At 37.5% G+C, this 14,719-nt stretch overlaps 4 protein-coding genes across 4 annotated transcripts; all 4 read right to left on the bottom strand.

Annotated features, from left to right (window-relative positions):
• Positions 1-460: 460 nt before the first annotated feature.
• Positions 461-2,301, bottom strand: LOC125215387 (berberine bridge enzyme-like 28). Its single transcript, XM_048116794.1, has one exon. It carries the CDS (start codon positions 2,227-2,229, stop codon positions 610-612), a length of 1,620 nt encoding a protein of 539 aa, XP_047972751.1. The 5' UTR covers positions 2,230-2,301; the 3' UTR covers positions 461-609.
• Positions 2,302-5,148: 2,847 nt separating this feature from the next.
• LOC125216776 (tetrahydrocannabinolic acid synthase-like) lies at positions 5,149-6,998 on the bottom strand. The gene has a single exon (XM_048118544.1). The coding sequence runs from the start codon at positions 6,948-6,950 to the stop codon at positions 5,322-5,324; it is 1,629 nt and encodes a 542-aa protein (XP_047974501.1). The 5' UTR covers positions 6,951-6,998; the 3' UTR covers positions 5,149-5,321.
• A 1,440-nt stretch (positions 6,999-8,438) lies between these two features.
• Positions 8,439-10,175, bottom strand: LOC125202521 (tetrahydrocannabinolic acid synthase-like). The gene has a single exon (XM_048100926.1). It carries the CDS (start codon positions 10,140-10,142, stop codon positions 8,547-8,549), a length of 1,596 nt encoding a protein of 531 aa, XP_047956883.1. The 5' UTR covers positions 10,143-10,175; the 3' UTR covers positions 8,439-8,546.
• Positions 10,176-12,879: 2,704 nt separating this feature from the next.
• Positions 12,880-14,609, bottom strand: LOC125190355 (berberine bridge enzyme-like 18). Its single transcript, XM_048087675.1, has one exon. It carries the CDS (start codon positions 14,607-14,609, stop codon positions 13,002-13,004), a length of 1,608 nt encoding a protein of 535 aa, XP_047943632.1. The 3' UTR covers positions 12,880-13,001.
• Between the last annotated feature and the right edge of the window lie 110 nt (positions 14,610-14,719).

The following is a 14,719-nucleotide window of genomic DNA, read 5'->3' as shown; positions in this document are numbered from 1 at the left end:
TTACTAGTTTGAAATCCTATGCTTCTTCACTAATACTCCCTCCGTCCCAATAAATATGAAACATTTGGTTTTCGGCACAGGATTTTATGCAAGTGTTGTTTTGTGAGTTAATGAAGAGAGAGTAAAGTAAGAGAGAGGGAAAAGTAGAGAGAGTGATGTTTCCATTTTAGGAAACGTTTCATTTTTAGTGGGACAATCCAAAAAGGAAAACGTTGCATTTCTAATAGGACAGAGGGAGTATAAGTTTAGGTCAAATTAAATTATCCAGTTCTCAATATATGGAAGAAGATTGTCTTTGTTTATATATATATAGAAACACAAAAAATATATAGTTTGAAATTGACAGCCTATCTTTTCTCAAGTTCATGATCTACATTAAGAAACCAAATTTCATGTACCTAAAATGTCAATGCTGATGTCCCAATCATATGCTATCAATATCTCATTTAAGATAAGCACATCAACCAAACATAAGCTTAATTATTCGATATTCAATAAGTAATTAGTCATTTTTCATGTGATTAGTGACATATAAATTATTTTATGGCAATACATGTTATACCATGGACAGAGAACAAATTTCCAGAAGGGAAGAAACCAGTGGGATGCTTATGCTTTTTTGCTAATAATCGGTGGAATACTCTGCTCGTTCCTAAAGAAATCATCTGCATCCACCATCGTTTTCACTCGAACAAGACGATCGAAATTATCCTTGAAATACTTCTTCCCCCAAACGCTCGCTTTCGCATAGCTCGTCTTTCCATCAACGTTGTTCACTCCGATATCAAGATCTCTGTAGTTGACATACGCCCCCCTCGGATTCTTCGAAGCATAAGGAGTCATGTGATCGAACAGCCTCCGAATCCAACCGATATACCTTTCGGAATCTTCCTCTTCCTGCCACACCACTAAGCTTCCAAATGTGTATAGATTCCCTTTTCTATGGGGATAAGGAATGGCGGAGTCTGGAATCTCCGCCATTCTCCCCCCATAAGGCACCATCAGCACGAAGGCCGAGGCCCCCTCGTCCTCGTAGAAATATTGCCAGACTCCTTCAAATTCCTTCTCGGAGATCAGATTCTCCACGTAATCCGGCTTTCCTTTGAAGAATGCTATGTTTGGTTGAGTTCTGTTTAGCAAGATTTGCGGCGGAGATTCAGTTGGGATTCCGTCGGCGTAGAGAACGGATTGGATCCAGCTCATCTCTATGCAATCTTCTCTTTTAAGGCCTAACTCGGGGAAATGTTCTTGCATCAACGCCAGCAATCGGGAGGCGCCGCCGAGAAACTGCGAAAAGAAAGAAGCATTTATCGTCATGATCCTCCCGCCATGGCCGGAGGCATTGGAGTTCACTCTGCTTATCGTGATTCCGAGGAACAAATCTTTGTGGATATTTGGAGCTACGTATTGCCAGCGGTGAATGAGTTGATTCGCGTTCTGTTCCAGCGTTCTGCTCACTGTGAAAACAGTGACAGTTTCTGGAACATCCACCAGCTGTACCTTCCAGGCAGTGATTACGCCGAAGCTGGCGCCGCCGCCGCCTCTGATTGCCCAGAACAGATCCTCGCCCATTGACATTCTGTCTAGTATTCTGCCGCTGACGTCGGCTATTCTCGCGTCGACGACGTTATCCGCAGCGAGGCCGTACTTTCTCATCATGAGGCCCCAGCCACCGCCGCTGAAGTGTCCCCCGGCCCCGACGGTCGGGCAGAAACCGGCGGGAAATCCTAAAACCGGGCTTTTCTCGGCGATTCTGTAGTATAATGCGCCTATGGTCGCGCCAGCTCCGACCCACGCAGTTTTTTTCTTGACGTCAACGGTTATTTCGCTTAGATTGATAAGATCAACGATCACGAAGGGGAGTTGTGCGACATAAGATAGTCCCTCGAAGTCATGGCCTCCGCTTCGGGTTCTGATCTCTATGTCTGAGCTTTTAGCGCAGTATATGACAGGCGGAATTTGAGATTCGTGTTGTGGGGTTATGATCGCGAATGGTTTATGGTTAGACTCTGAGGCGAATCTCGGGTTTCGGATGGAAAATTGGAGGATGGAAGTGTAAGAAGGGTTGTTTCTTGTGAAAACTATGTTGTTGGAAATGGAAGAGTAGTTATGGAGTTTTTGGGATAGGCAATCGAGAAAAAGGCGGCGGCCGTCGCCATATGCCGCCGGCGAGCACGAAAAGAGCACGAGAAGAAGGAAAGTAAGAGATGAAGTGGTAGTAGTGTTCATCTTTAACTTCTTGTAGGATAGTAGGTCTTATCTTATAACTATATATAGTTTTTTAGAACATTCAGTAGTGTCATAATTAGATATTAATATATCATATGTATGCATATAGATATTTTGGAAATGGAGGAAGTTGAAATTGAAAAAGTTGCTTATGAAAGCACCATATATAGTGTGTACAAAATTTCCATAGAGAAATTCAAAATGATAAGATTTGTGTGTGTATGAAAGTTTTCCTATTCAACATTTTACAAAAGTTAAAATTGATACATTTGCAGACCAACTTTTGACCTACAACCACACAAGGTTCAACCAGCGGCTCAAGTGTTATAATTCAATTTGATCACTATAAACATGTGGATATAAAAGATATTTTATTTGTTTTGGACATAGAATTTGTGATGTGATCTCATACTTGACGAATTTCAGTTTAAAAATACGATTTGTCACAGTAACTATTTTCAAGTTTGAAATTTTTATAATACCCTTTTTCACTTGATTTGGTTTTGTGAACTTTACACACATCCCGGCCGTTCCTAGAAAATGCTGATGATTTTTAAATTTTACAATTGAAAAAGGACAAATTGGTGAATTAATCATGAATTTTAATCGAATACTAGCTTCGCAATTTTAAAAATTTGCCTTAAAACCTTGAATTTTAATATTTTTTCTCAAATTTTTATGAGATCTAATTTCGATGAAATTGTATGTCATTTGAAAAATTCTATGAGAATTAGATTGCCTGAGTAATTTTTGTCATTATCTCAGTTCTACTCTAACACAATTTTTAGCAAATACATCAACACACCACTAATTCAAAATATAAAGGCCCCAAATATTTTATCAATTTAAAATTAATGATTAGTAAAGCTAATTTTATAATTGCGAAATAGGCAGAATTTAACCTTAATTCATTATTCTTCCAACAATTGCCCGACAAACAAATAAGTACATAAGAAAGCATATCAGTTATCGCATAAGCTAGCTGTATGACCCATATTTGTGTTATACAATGAGTGTCGTAGTCCCTCCGTTCCTTCATAGTTGAGGCGGAACTCTTTGGCACGGAGTTTAAGAAATGAATGTTGAGTGTGTTAAATAAATAGATAGAAAAGTAAGAAAGAGAAAAATGTAGAGAGAATAAAGTAAAAGATGAATAAAGTAAGAGAGAGTAAAGTAAGAAAGAGGAAAAAATTACTATATATGGAAATGACTCAACTATGAGGAACTTCCTGAAATGGAAAAATGACTCAACTATGAGGGAACGCGGAAGTATTTTTTTGGAATTGAGTGTTTAGACTTTAGAGAAAATAGCCACTTTTATTTTAATAAAGAAAATAAACTTTTATTTTAATAATGAGAAACGCAATAATGGAGGTCGGTTTTAATGTTTTATCACTTTTATGTGTATAATAAATTGATTCGACATTCGGTTGCTCGAAATTCGGAGCGGAAACTATTTGAAAGAAATAGATAATTTCTTTTTTTTTTCCCACTTTATCAAATAAAAAAATCCATTATATTCTTCATTTCAAACAACTTTCTCGATATATACTCTATTAAAAATGAGTCACTTACCTCCTTAAAAAAACTGATTAGTGAGAGGATTATCCACACGATGATACATTAATTATGATTTAGGACAAAAATTAAGAGATTGATCGCTCATCAACGTCGACCATTTTCCTTCAACAAATTGAGGATAAACGATAGTAATAATAATTTGGTGAGGGTACTCTTAGAAATTTACATCATAAGATTGGATATAATTGACTAATTAGTTAACTCAACTTTGAAAAACAATAATCAATAATTTTTCCATTCAATTTTATTTTATTTTTGTGACCTAATTGGTTTACAAAATGGGCCTGTCAATTGAGGCAATGAATATCCATTGCTAAATCTATCCATAAAAAGCCCATCAATTTTTAGGACTATTATTAAAATATCTTCATGCAAATAAACCAACCACTTCTTAAATTAAACAAATGTGGAATGGCGGATTAAAAAAATGAAATATATATATATGTATATATATATATTATTCTAAGAGTTATATTAAACTATTTCTGTTAATATGCATGTATCTACATGATTAAGACTTAAAGGTGACTGGAAATAAAACAAATGAGTAACTCATTATAGGATCATTCTATATAAAGTCAAAAGATTAATCTCTTTGAACAAAGAATTGTTTAATACATTTCTTTTATTTTTCAAAGTTGGCAACGCATGTTATAGTATTATATCTTGCAAATTGAACTTTGATTTTTTTATGAATTTATAAAATTAAAATTTTCAATAACATTTTTCAGTGTATTAAAATTAAACTAAATATATAAATCAAAACGAACAATACTAAACATGCGCTAAACGAGAACGATGCTCATATAAGGTACATATGCATTTTATTAATCAAATATTTTTCTTAATACATTGTGTCTATTGTGATTTGTGAATATATCGGTATAATTTGGATATTTATCATTTTATTGCATCGGTTATATCGATGTAATATTGCTTAATTTTATGTTAATGCGAAACATATAATAATACTAACGAAATAATTGACTAGCATTATTGCTGCTAAATCTATACTGTTATTATAAAAATATGTTTTTGGTAAAATTTGGTATTATCATAAACTATAAAATTAACTCAGGACATAACAAATTAACAATAATAAGAGTATTTAATAAAGCTATATACTTCGTTTGACTGTTTGACCTAAAAATTTATGCTCTTTTCAACAAAACTACCAACACAACACAAGTGGGCAAACATTCATTCAAAGAATGTTGCATGCATACATATAAAAAATATAAAAAAAAATCACATTTTGCACCTTGAAATTTTATGTAAAAAAATTATAATAAATATATACAAATATCAATATGTTCACTAATAAGAGAGAAAAACACATGCAAAATTTGTTTTCCATGATAAAATTTCTTCATTAACTCCAAAGATATTTTGCTTTCTCATTACATCAACTCCAAAACTAAAACAACTTTCAATTACTACATAAGGAGAGTAAACCATAAATCATTATTACCAGAAAAAAAAAATTCAAATGTAACAAATCATCTCAATTCTCAATCTTCTTTCTTACTGCAAGGCGGAATGCTCTGTTCGTTCTTGAAGAAATTGTGCGGATCAACCACGCTTTTCACCCGAACAAGACGATCGAAATTATCCCCAAAATACTTAATTCCCCAAGCACTAGCCTGCGCGTAGCTCGTGTTCCCATCAACGTTGTTCACTCCAATGTCGAGATCTCTGTTATTATAGTACGTCGCCCTCGGATTCTTCGAAACATAGGGAGTCATGTAACTGTGGTACCTTCTGCTCCAGCTGATGTACTTTACAGAATCATGAGCCAAACTTTCCTCCCAGGCCACTGTTAAAGCAACTTTGAACATGTAAGCGCTCCTATGAGGGAAAGGGATGGCGGATTCTGAGATCTCCGCCATCCTTCCGCCGTATGGGAGCATGAGCTCGAAGGACTCGGCCGCCTCGGGCTCGTAGAATTGAGTGTAGAGGCCTTCTAGAGCCTCTGCAGAGATTGGCTTCACCGCGTAGTCGGATTTCATTTTTAGGAGTCTCAGACCGGGTTGGGTCCGGTTTAGAAGAAACTCGAGCGGAAGTGGCTCGGGTGGCGGGATGATGGGGGCCGTGGCGAAGTACACGGTCGATTCGATCCAGCTCATTTCTGAGCAGTCTTCTTTTCTGACGCCCAGCTCAGGGAATCTCTCTTCCAGTATGGGGAGGAGTCTGTCGACCTCCCCGAGGAAGAGAGAGAAGAAAGAGGCGAGAATTGTCGGGTTTGCCCCGGTTTGGGCGGCGGTCAGCCCAAAAAAGAATATTCCAATGAATAAATCCCTGTCTAGCTTTGGCGCCACTTCCTGCCAGCGTTGTATCAACTGAGTTGCGTTCTGTTCCAGTGCCCTGTTTACTGTGAACACAGTGACTTTTTCTGGAACGTCCACTAACTGGACTTTCCAGGAAACGATCACGCCGAAGCTGGCGCCTCCGCCGCCTCTGATCGCCCAGAACAGATCTTCGCCCATTAATTTCCTGTCCATGATTTTGCCGTTGACGTCGATTATTCTCGCGTCAATAACGTTATCGGCGGCAAGGCCGTATTTGCGCAGCAATGTGCCTTCGCCGCCTCCGCTGAACTGCCCGCCTACGCCCACGGTTGGGCAGAGGCCGGCAGGGTACGCTAGCGTGGAGCTCTTTTCCGCGATCCTGTAGTATAAAGTACCGAGCGTCGCGCCGGATTGGACCCACGCGGTTTTCTCCTCGACGTTAACGTTGATTTCACTCATGTTGATCAAATCTATGATCACAAACTGATTTTGAGAGACATAGGACAATCCCTCCAAGTCATGGCCACCGCTTCGGACTCTGATCTCGACACCATATTGCTTGGCGCAGTATATGACAGGTGGGATCTGGGATTCGTGCTCTGGGGTTATGATCACCTGCGGCTTGGGAGTGGATTCTGACGCGAACCTCAGGTTTCGGATGGAAAACTGGAGGACGGAATCGAAGGACGAGCTAGCGGTGGAGTGGACGTCGTTGGCGAAGTAGGTGTTGTTCATGGACTCGTGTGAGAGGCATGTCAGGAAATCCTCGTGCGCATTGGCAGAAGCTGCCGAGGTGCACGTGAAGATGAGGAGGAGAGTGAGTGAGAGGGATGGGATGGAAGGAGTCTTCATGGTTAGTGACTGTGTTAGAAGATGATGGTTTGTATGGCAGTTGGGATGGAAGTTTCTATTTATAAGAATATGAGGCTTGGAAGTTAGTGTTAGTTTTGTTTATTTAATTGCTTTATGTTAGTATTGAAGTACTAATAGTTACTCATTGTTCAAACATGTAGTGCAGCCTTATTTGATTTTCATTTTTTAAGAGAATTAGGTAGTAATTTTTATTTATTATAATTGTTTATTATATAGAGTATATATTTGGCGGCTCACACCAGCAGTCTACTTGGAATGTTATTTCCACAAGTGTGTAGGTTTCTTGGTCATTTCTTAGTCACTTATTTGGACCATTTGTTTAATTAGGATAAAAAAGTATTACTTGCAACCTATCGTTGTCGATGTAGTAGCTGGCACAAGATGAATTTTGTGTGTGACATATGCAAATAACATGATAGCATATTACTAGTTACTTAATTATGTTGTGTGTGCACGGTGTTTGCATTAAACTCACTCATTTTCTCGTATGATAAATTATGTAGTAATATCACCATAAAAATTGATGAATCAAAATAAAATATAGACATGAGTGTTCATATAGAGGTAGAGTGATTAATGTCTTACTTCAAAGTTTGGAGGTCGTATCAACTCTAACACAATCCTTAAAATTTTAGTTTTAAAAATAAAAGATAGATATGCCACAAGTACAAAGAAAAAAAAATCATATTCATCGTCAAATGATGAAAAATAGTGTATAAATACTTTTTAAATCACTTAAATTAAACAAAATTACTTTGGTCAAAATACTTTTCAAACTAGCTACAAAGTACATCAAATTCAACCGATGTTTTGATCAATGAATATTGGGATAGATAGACTATTATTCACTCCATTCTAATAATTTATCACTATTTGACCCGCCACATATTTTAAGAAATACAATAGAAAGAGAGTTGAAAATTTAATGGAATATGAGTCATACATTTATATATTAGTTTTATAAATAAAAGATGGGTGGAAATGAGTTAGTATAATGTGGGGTCGGTCCACTACCAAAAATGGTAAAAGTGAAACGTAACAAATTTTTGGGGACGGAAAAAATTTGAAATAAGTGACAAATTTTCAAGGACGGAGGGAGTATGATTTTATCCTTATGGGCCTAAAACACATGTTTTATTTTGGGCCCAAGGTAGCCCAAGAAGCCAATCAATATCTTAAGCCTAATAAATTATATGTGTGGGCTGATGATGGAAAATAGTTCATAGGACTAAAGAGGATAAAATAAAGACTGGGCCCAATTGTTGAATTGGTTGGTCTACATATTATAGCTAGTGGGTTACGAATTTATGAATAGGTTAGGGATTTAATTTGAGCCCACCATCACAAAAGGCCTAAGTAAAACATTTTTTTTTTCAATTTAATCAAGACCAACACATTCACCACTCATGATTAATAATGCAGTATATTAGTAGTATTTAACACATGTCATTATTGATTGATCTGCAATGAAAAGATGACTCAAATATACATTTCACAATTTGAAAAATCTAACATTTATTTTGAAAATTAATCAGTTTAAAGTACAATATAAGAACTAGTTGCCTATACTTGCTTCTAAGTCCACCTAGAATGCAACGGCGGAATGCTCTGTTCATTCTTGAAGAAATTGGTCGGATCAACAACGGTCTTCACCCGAACAAGACGATCGAAATTATCCTTGTAATATTTCCTCCCCCAAACACTGGCATGTGCATAACTCGTCTTCCCATTGCGGTTATTCACTCCAATATCGAGGTCTCTGTAGTTGAAATACGCTTCCCTGGGCGAGCTCGAGACGTAAGGAGTCATGTACTCGTAATACCTTCGAGCCCAGCTTATATATTTCTCTGCATCCGCAGCCTCAGAGTTTTGCCAAGAAGCCACACTAGAAAGCATGTAGAGTGCGCCAGCTCTGTGAGGAAACGGAGTCTCTGATTCCGATATTTCATCCATTCTTCCACCATATGGCACCGTGTAGTATATCGTCTCGTCTGATGCTTCCGGTTTGCGTAACATACTCACCATGCCTTTAAACACGTTTAAAGGAATGGGTGTCCGGACATAATCCGACTTGGCTTTGAACTGCCTCCGACCGGGCTCAGTCCGGTTGAGCAGAGTATCTAGTGGATCAATTGGCAATTGGCTGCTAAATAGGGTGGATTGGATCCAGCTCATTTCTGTGCAGTCTTCTCTCACTAGCCCTAACTCTGGGAAGATTTCTTGCATGTATGAAACTAATCTGTCAGCGCCGCCTTGGAACACTGAGAAGAAGTTGACTTGGACCGTCGTGTTGACCTTTAATACGATGACAGCGACAAATAGATCTTTTTCGGCTTTAGGAGCTACGTATTGCCAGCGGTGCCATAGCTCAGTGCCGTTCTGTTCTTCCACGCTTCTGGTGATTGAGAAGACAGTGACTGTTTCTAGAACGTCCACTAGTTGCACTTTCCAGGCAGTGATCACGCCAAAACTGGCACCTCCACCGCCTCTGATCGCCCAGAACAGATCCTCTCCCATTGATTTTCTGTCCAGAATTCTCCCATGCACGTCGATTATTCTTGCATCGATAACGTTATCTGCGGCCAGGCCGTGTTTTCTCATCATTGCGCCGTAGCCTCCTCCACTGTAGTGGCCACCGACACCGACGGTAGTGAAAATAGCCCCCGGAAACCCAAGAGTAGGGCTCTTTTCTGCAATCCTGTAGTATACGGTACCGGTGGTTGCACCTGCTTCGATCCACGCTGTTTTGTCATCCACGTTGACTTTGACTTCGCTGAGATTGATCAAATCGATGATCACAAACGGGACTTGTGACACATAAGACAATCCCTCCGTGTCATGGCCACCACTCCGAGTTCTGATTTCCACACCAGTTTTTCTGGCACAACGTATGATAGGCGGGATCTGGGATTCGTGCTCTGGGGTTATGATCACTTGCGGTTTAGGAGTGGATTCCGATGCGAATCTAGGGTTGTGGATGGAGAATTGGAGGATGGAAGTGTAAGAGGTGTTTGAAGGAGTGAAAACATCATTGGAAATGGAGGAGAAGTTCTTGAATTGATAGGTGAGACATCGAAGGAACTTGTCTTGTTTGTCAGCAAAAGCTCCCAAAGTTGATGATAATATGAGAAGAAGAAAGAACGAAAGAGTTGAGTTTGAAGGAGTTTTCATGATTTTTTGGTTTTGATAATAAGAGTTTTAAGTGTGTGTTTGTTGTTTTTAAGAATCATGTATGGCTTCCCAATTTATAAATATTATTCTGCCTATTAATTTATGGAGTATTTTCAACGGTTGATTTCTGAATTCTGAATTTTGAGTGCTTATCCAATCTTTATTCAATTTAATAATGCGACATCGACGATAGGTTACCCAAGATGGCTGAATATTTTCTGGGTCTACTTAATGAGATAATTGACTAGAATATTTAATCATGCTGATTTCCTTTTTCTGTCCTTTAAATATAACGATTATTTTTATTTTGATCGATCTTTAAATTATATATTCCTATGTAAGGAAGTATTTAATTGAAGGATTCTGTGATATTTTTAATAGTATATTGTTTCTTTCTCAATCTTATTCACATGTATTTAAATTCGTGCCGTAAGTTTCAATTTTCAAAAGATGAAGAATGTATTGACCGAGTCATTGTTTTGGTAAGTGACAAACTTATTATTTTATGATATTTTGACGTACAATCTGTAGAGACAATGGAATACGTCAATAAAAAAATAATTTAGGTATCAAGGTCAAGTAAATCGTCCAGACCATGACCATAACATTATTAAATTTGAAGCTATATTATTTAATAAGTATATTTTATTCATATACTTATGGGAGGAAGAATGTACGGATATTTTAACCACAAAATTTTTTATACAGTTCTTCTTTTTAATGTGTCACTTAGTGCATTATCTTCACTTAGAATATAATTAAATTTTTATATATCTAAAACTAAAATAAATGATTGAAAATTAGAAATAAAATTAAAATTTCTAAAGAAGATAAATTATGTATAAATGATCATGCTATATGAACTGCAATCAAACTTGGAAATTCATACCCTATTATATATAAATTGTGCTCAATCCTATAGTTAAAAAGTAAAAACAGAGTACAATAAATTGAATAGAAAAAATTGAATAAGGTGATTAAAATGTTTATAATATTTGCCTAGAGCTAAGCCCAACAATAGTTAAAGGCTTAAAGCCCAAATAACTATTATGGGTCTGGACTGATGATGGGAAATACTATAATTGTAGGCGTAAATAAAGTGTAGGGTTCGATACGAATTTATGAAAAGTTTGGTATTAAACTCAAACCCAATTTTACAAATGCATAAAATTAATTTTATTCACGCAATATATTATTTTTAACTCATGATACTTTTGGAAATGTTAATCAAGTAAGACTATTAAGTACTCCCTCTTTTAAGCTAATATGGACCATCGTGTTCACCCTGGATATACGACGACTCTGAAGAATAAATCTTTGTCGGCCCGAGGCACTACGTATTGCCAGCGGTGCCACAGTTTAGTGCCATTCTATTTTTCCATAGTCCTCGTGATTGAGAAAATAGTTACAACTTTTGAACATCCACCAGCTATACATTCCAAGCAGTGACCACGCCGAAGCTGGCCACTCCCCCTCCTCTAATTGCCCAGAACACATCCTCACTCATTGATTCTCTATCAACAATTCTTCCATGAACGTCAATTATTCTTGCATCAATAGTGTTATCTCTAGAGCTAGCTAGGCCGTATTTCGTCATTATTTATAACGCAAGTTCTAATAATGAAAATAGTTATATTGGATAATTATTTGATAAGATTTTAATGGTTATATTAGTTGTATTTGGCTTTTTAGAGCTGACTTTTTCTTGTAAATATTTTAGAATTCATGGAGTTTGAATATAAAAAATATTCACGGCGTCATATACAAACACATAAACAGACCAAACAAATAATATTACTCTTACCTATTTGACGCTCTAATTAGACAATGATATTATATCTATAGAAATTATAGTTTAATTTACTTCAGATTTAGAATTATCAACTACAACATTCTTACCAAAATCTAATTATTTAAAAGAAAGTTCTGTACGAGGAGAGGCTGCCAAAATTAAATTAACCAATGGGCGGCAAGGCAATATAAATAATATTACTCTTACCTATTTGACGCTCTAATTAGACAATGATATTATATCTATAGAAATTATAGTTCAATTTACTTCACATTTAGAATTATCAACTACAACATTCTTACCAAAATCTAATTATTTAAAAGAAAGTTATGTACGAGGAGAGGCTGCCAAAATTAAATTAACCAATGGGCGGCAAGGCAATATAAATCGCATTTGAAAGGTCAAATAGAAATCGCGCTTTTTAAAATTGATCAGTTGAGATTAAGAAAAAGGAGAGCTTTCAGAAAAAGAAAAACTTAAATTCGTTTACCTTTTATAATTTGGGATTAAATTCATTGACTTTTCGGAATATGAGATTGAGGCATATAAATTTTTCAGAATAAAAGATTTTCTCTTTTTTCTCTTCTTTTTTATAATTATTTCCTTAACAATATTTATAATTGGACCAAACTACCCCATAATATTTTCACCCCAATTTTGATATTTTTCTCTCGATGTCTGTTTCTTGAAACCATCGACAATCATCGAAAAAAATAATTCATATAAAATCAACTTTTAACTAATACTATTTGTTATAAATTTTAGTCATATAACATGTAAAACCGTTATCTACAATCTGTATTGGTAGGCCCAAAACACATGTTTCATTTTACGGCCCAGAGTTAATCCCAACAAAAACATAAGCCCAACATTTTTATGGGCTTGGCTAAAATATATATTGCACAATTTGAAAATATTAGTAATTTTTTATTGCAAATCAATCAATTTACTAGTATAATATGGCGTTAAATAACAAATACAAACATAGAATTACAAAATAATAATAATCAGAAAGTCATATTCAGCAACATGCATGGAACATGTTGGCAGTTACGGAAAAATATATCTTAATTCCCTTTCCTAGTCCACTTCGCTTGCAACGGTGGAATGCTCTGTTCGTTCTTGAAGAAATTAGTCGGATCAACCACTGTCTTCACCCGAACAAGACGATCGAAATTATCCTTGTAATACGGCTTCCCCCAAATGCTGGCTCGTGCATAACTTGTCTTCCCATTAGGGTTATTCACTCCAATGTCGAGATCTCTGTAGTTGTAGTACGCTTCCCTGGGCGAGCTTGACACATAAGGAGTCATGTATTCGTAATATCTACGGCTCCAGCTTATGTATCTGTCCGCTTCCGCTGCCTCGGAGTTTTGCCAGTAAGTCAGGCTAGCTAGTTGGTAGAGTGCACCGGCTCTGTGAGGAAATGGAGTTTCCAATTCTGATATTTCATTCATTCTTCCACCATATGGAACCAAATAGTACATAGTCCCATCTGCTTCCGGTTCGCGTAACATGGTCACCATGCCTTCGATCGCGTTTAAAGGAACTGGCTTCCGGACATAATCGGACTTGGTCTTGAGCTGTCTGAGGCCGAAGGGTTGAGTCCGGTTGAGCAGAGCATCTACTGGATCGATCGGCATTTGGTTGATAAACAAGGCAGATTGGATCCAGCTCATTTCTGTGCAGTCTTCTCTCACTAACCCTAACTCTGGGAAGATTTCTTGCATGTATGAAACTAATCTTTCGGCGCCGCCTTGGAAAACTGAGAAGAAGTTGACTTGGACCGTCGTGTTCACCCTTAACACGATGACACCGACGAACAGGTCTTTGTCTGCTCGAGGCGCCACGTATTGCCAGCGATGCCACAACTCTGTACCGTTCTGTTCTTCCACGTTCCGATTGATTGAGAAAACAGTGACTGTTTCTGGAACATCCACCAGTTGCACTTTCCAGGCAGTGATCACGCCAAAACTGGCAGCTCCGCCACCTCTGATCGCCCAAAATAGATCCTCGCCCATTGATTTCCTGTCGAGGATTCTTCCATGAACGTCGATTATTCTCGCATCAACAACGTTATCTGCAGCGAGGCCATGTTTTCGCACCATTGCACCATAGCCTCCTCCACTGAAGTGGCCACCGACACCAACGGTAGTGAAAATAGCCCCAGGAAACCCTAATGTAGGGCTCTTTTCTGCAATCTTGTAGTATACGATACCGGTGGTCGCACCTGCTTCAATCCACGCAGTTTTCTCCTCCACGTTGACCGTGACTTCGCTGAGATTGATCAAGTCAATGATCACGAACGGGACTTGTGACACGTAAGACAATCCCTCCATGTCATGGCCACCACTTCGAGTTCTGATCTCCAGACCACTCTGTCTGGCACAACGTACGACAGACGGGATCTGGGATTCATGCTTTGGGGTTATGATCACTTGCGGTTTGGGAGTGGATTCCGATGCGAATCTAGGGTTTTGAATGGAGAATTGGAGGATGGAAGTGTAAGCGGAGTTTAAAGGAGTGTAAATATCATCCGAAATGGAGGAGTAGTTCTTGAATTGATAGGTGAGACATTGAAGGAATTTGTCTTGTCTATCAGCATTTGCTGCCAAAGTGCATGACAATATGAGAAGAAGAGAAAATGAAAGAGTTGAGATTGAATGATTTTTCATGATTTATGATTTTGTTTTGAGATTATGAGTAACGGTTTGTGTTTGTGATGTTTGAAAGGCATGCATGGCTCCCCTATTTATAGGAATATTAAGTTAATGTTTGAATTAAT

The sequence above is a fragment of the Salvia hispanica genome, chromosome 1 (assembly GCF_023119035.1).
Source record: "Salvia hispanica cultivar TCC Black 2014 chromosome 1, UniMelb_Shisp_WGS_1.0, whole genome shotgun sequence".
In the NCBI taxonomy this organism is placed as follows: Eukaryota; Viridiplantae; Streptophyta; class Magnoliopsida; order Lamiales; family Lamiaceae; genus Salvia; species Salvia hispanica.
The sequence above is the reverse complement of the archived record's forward strand: the minus strand, read 5'-3'. Positions and strand labels throughout refer to the sequence as shown.

Excerpts from the sequence above, each read along its gene's own strand:
- LOC125215387 (XM_048116794.1), bottom strand. The coding sequence starts at position 2,229 with ATGAACACTACTACCACTTCATCTCTTACTTTCCTTCTTCTCGTGCTC.
- LOC125216776 (XM_048118544.1), bottom strand. The coding sequence starts at position 6,950 with ATGAAGACTCCTTCCATCCCATCCCTCTCACTCACTCTCCTCCTCATC.
- LOC125202521 (XM_048100926.1), bottom strand. The coding sequence starts at position 10,142 with ATGAAAACTCCTTCAAACTCAACTCTTTCGTTCTTTCTTCTTCTCATA.
- LOC125190355 (XM_048087675.1), bottom strand. The coding sequence starts at position 14,609 with ATGAAAAATCATTCAATCTCAACTCTTTCATTTTCTCTTCTTCTCATA.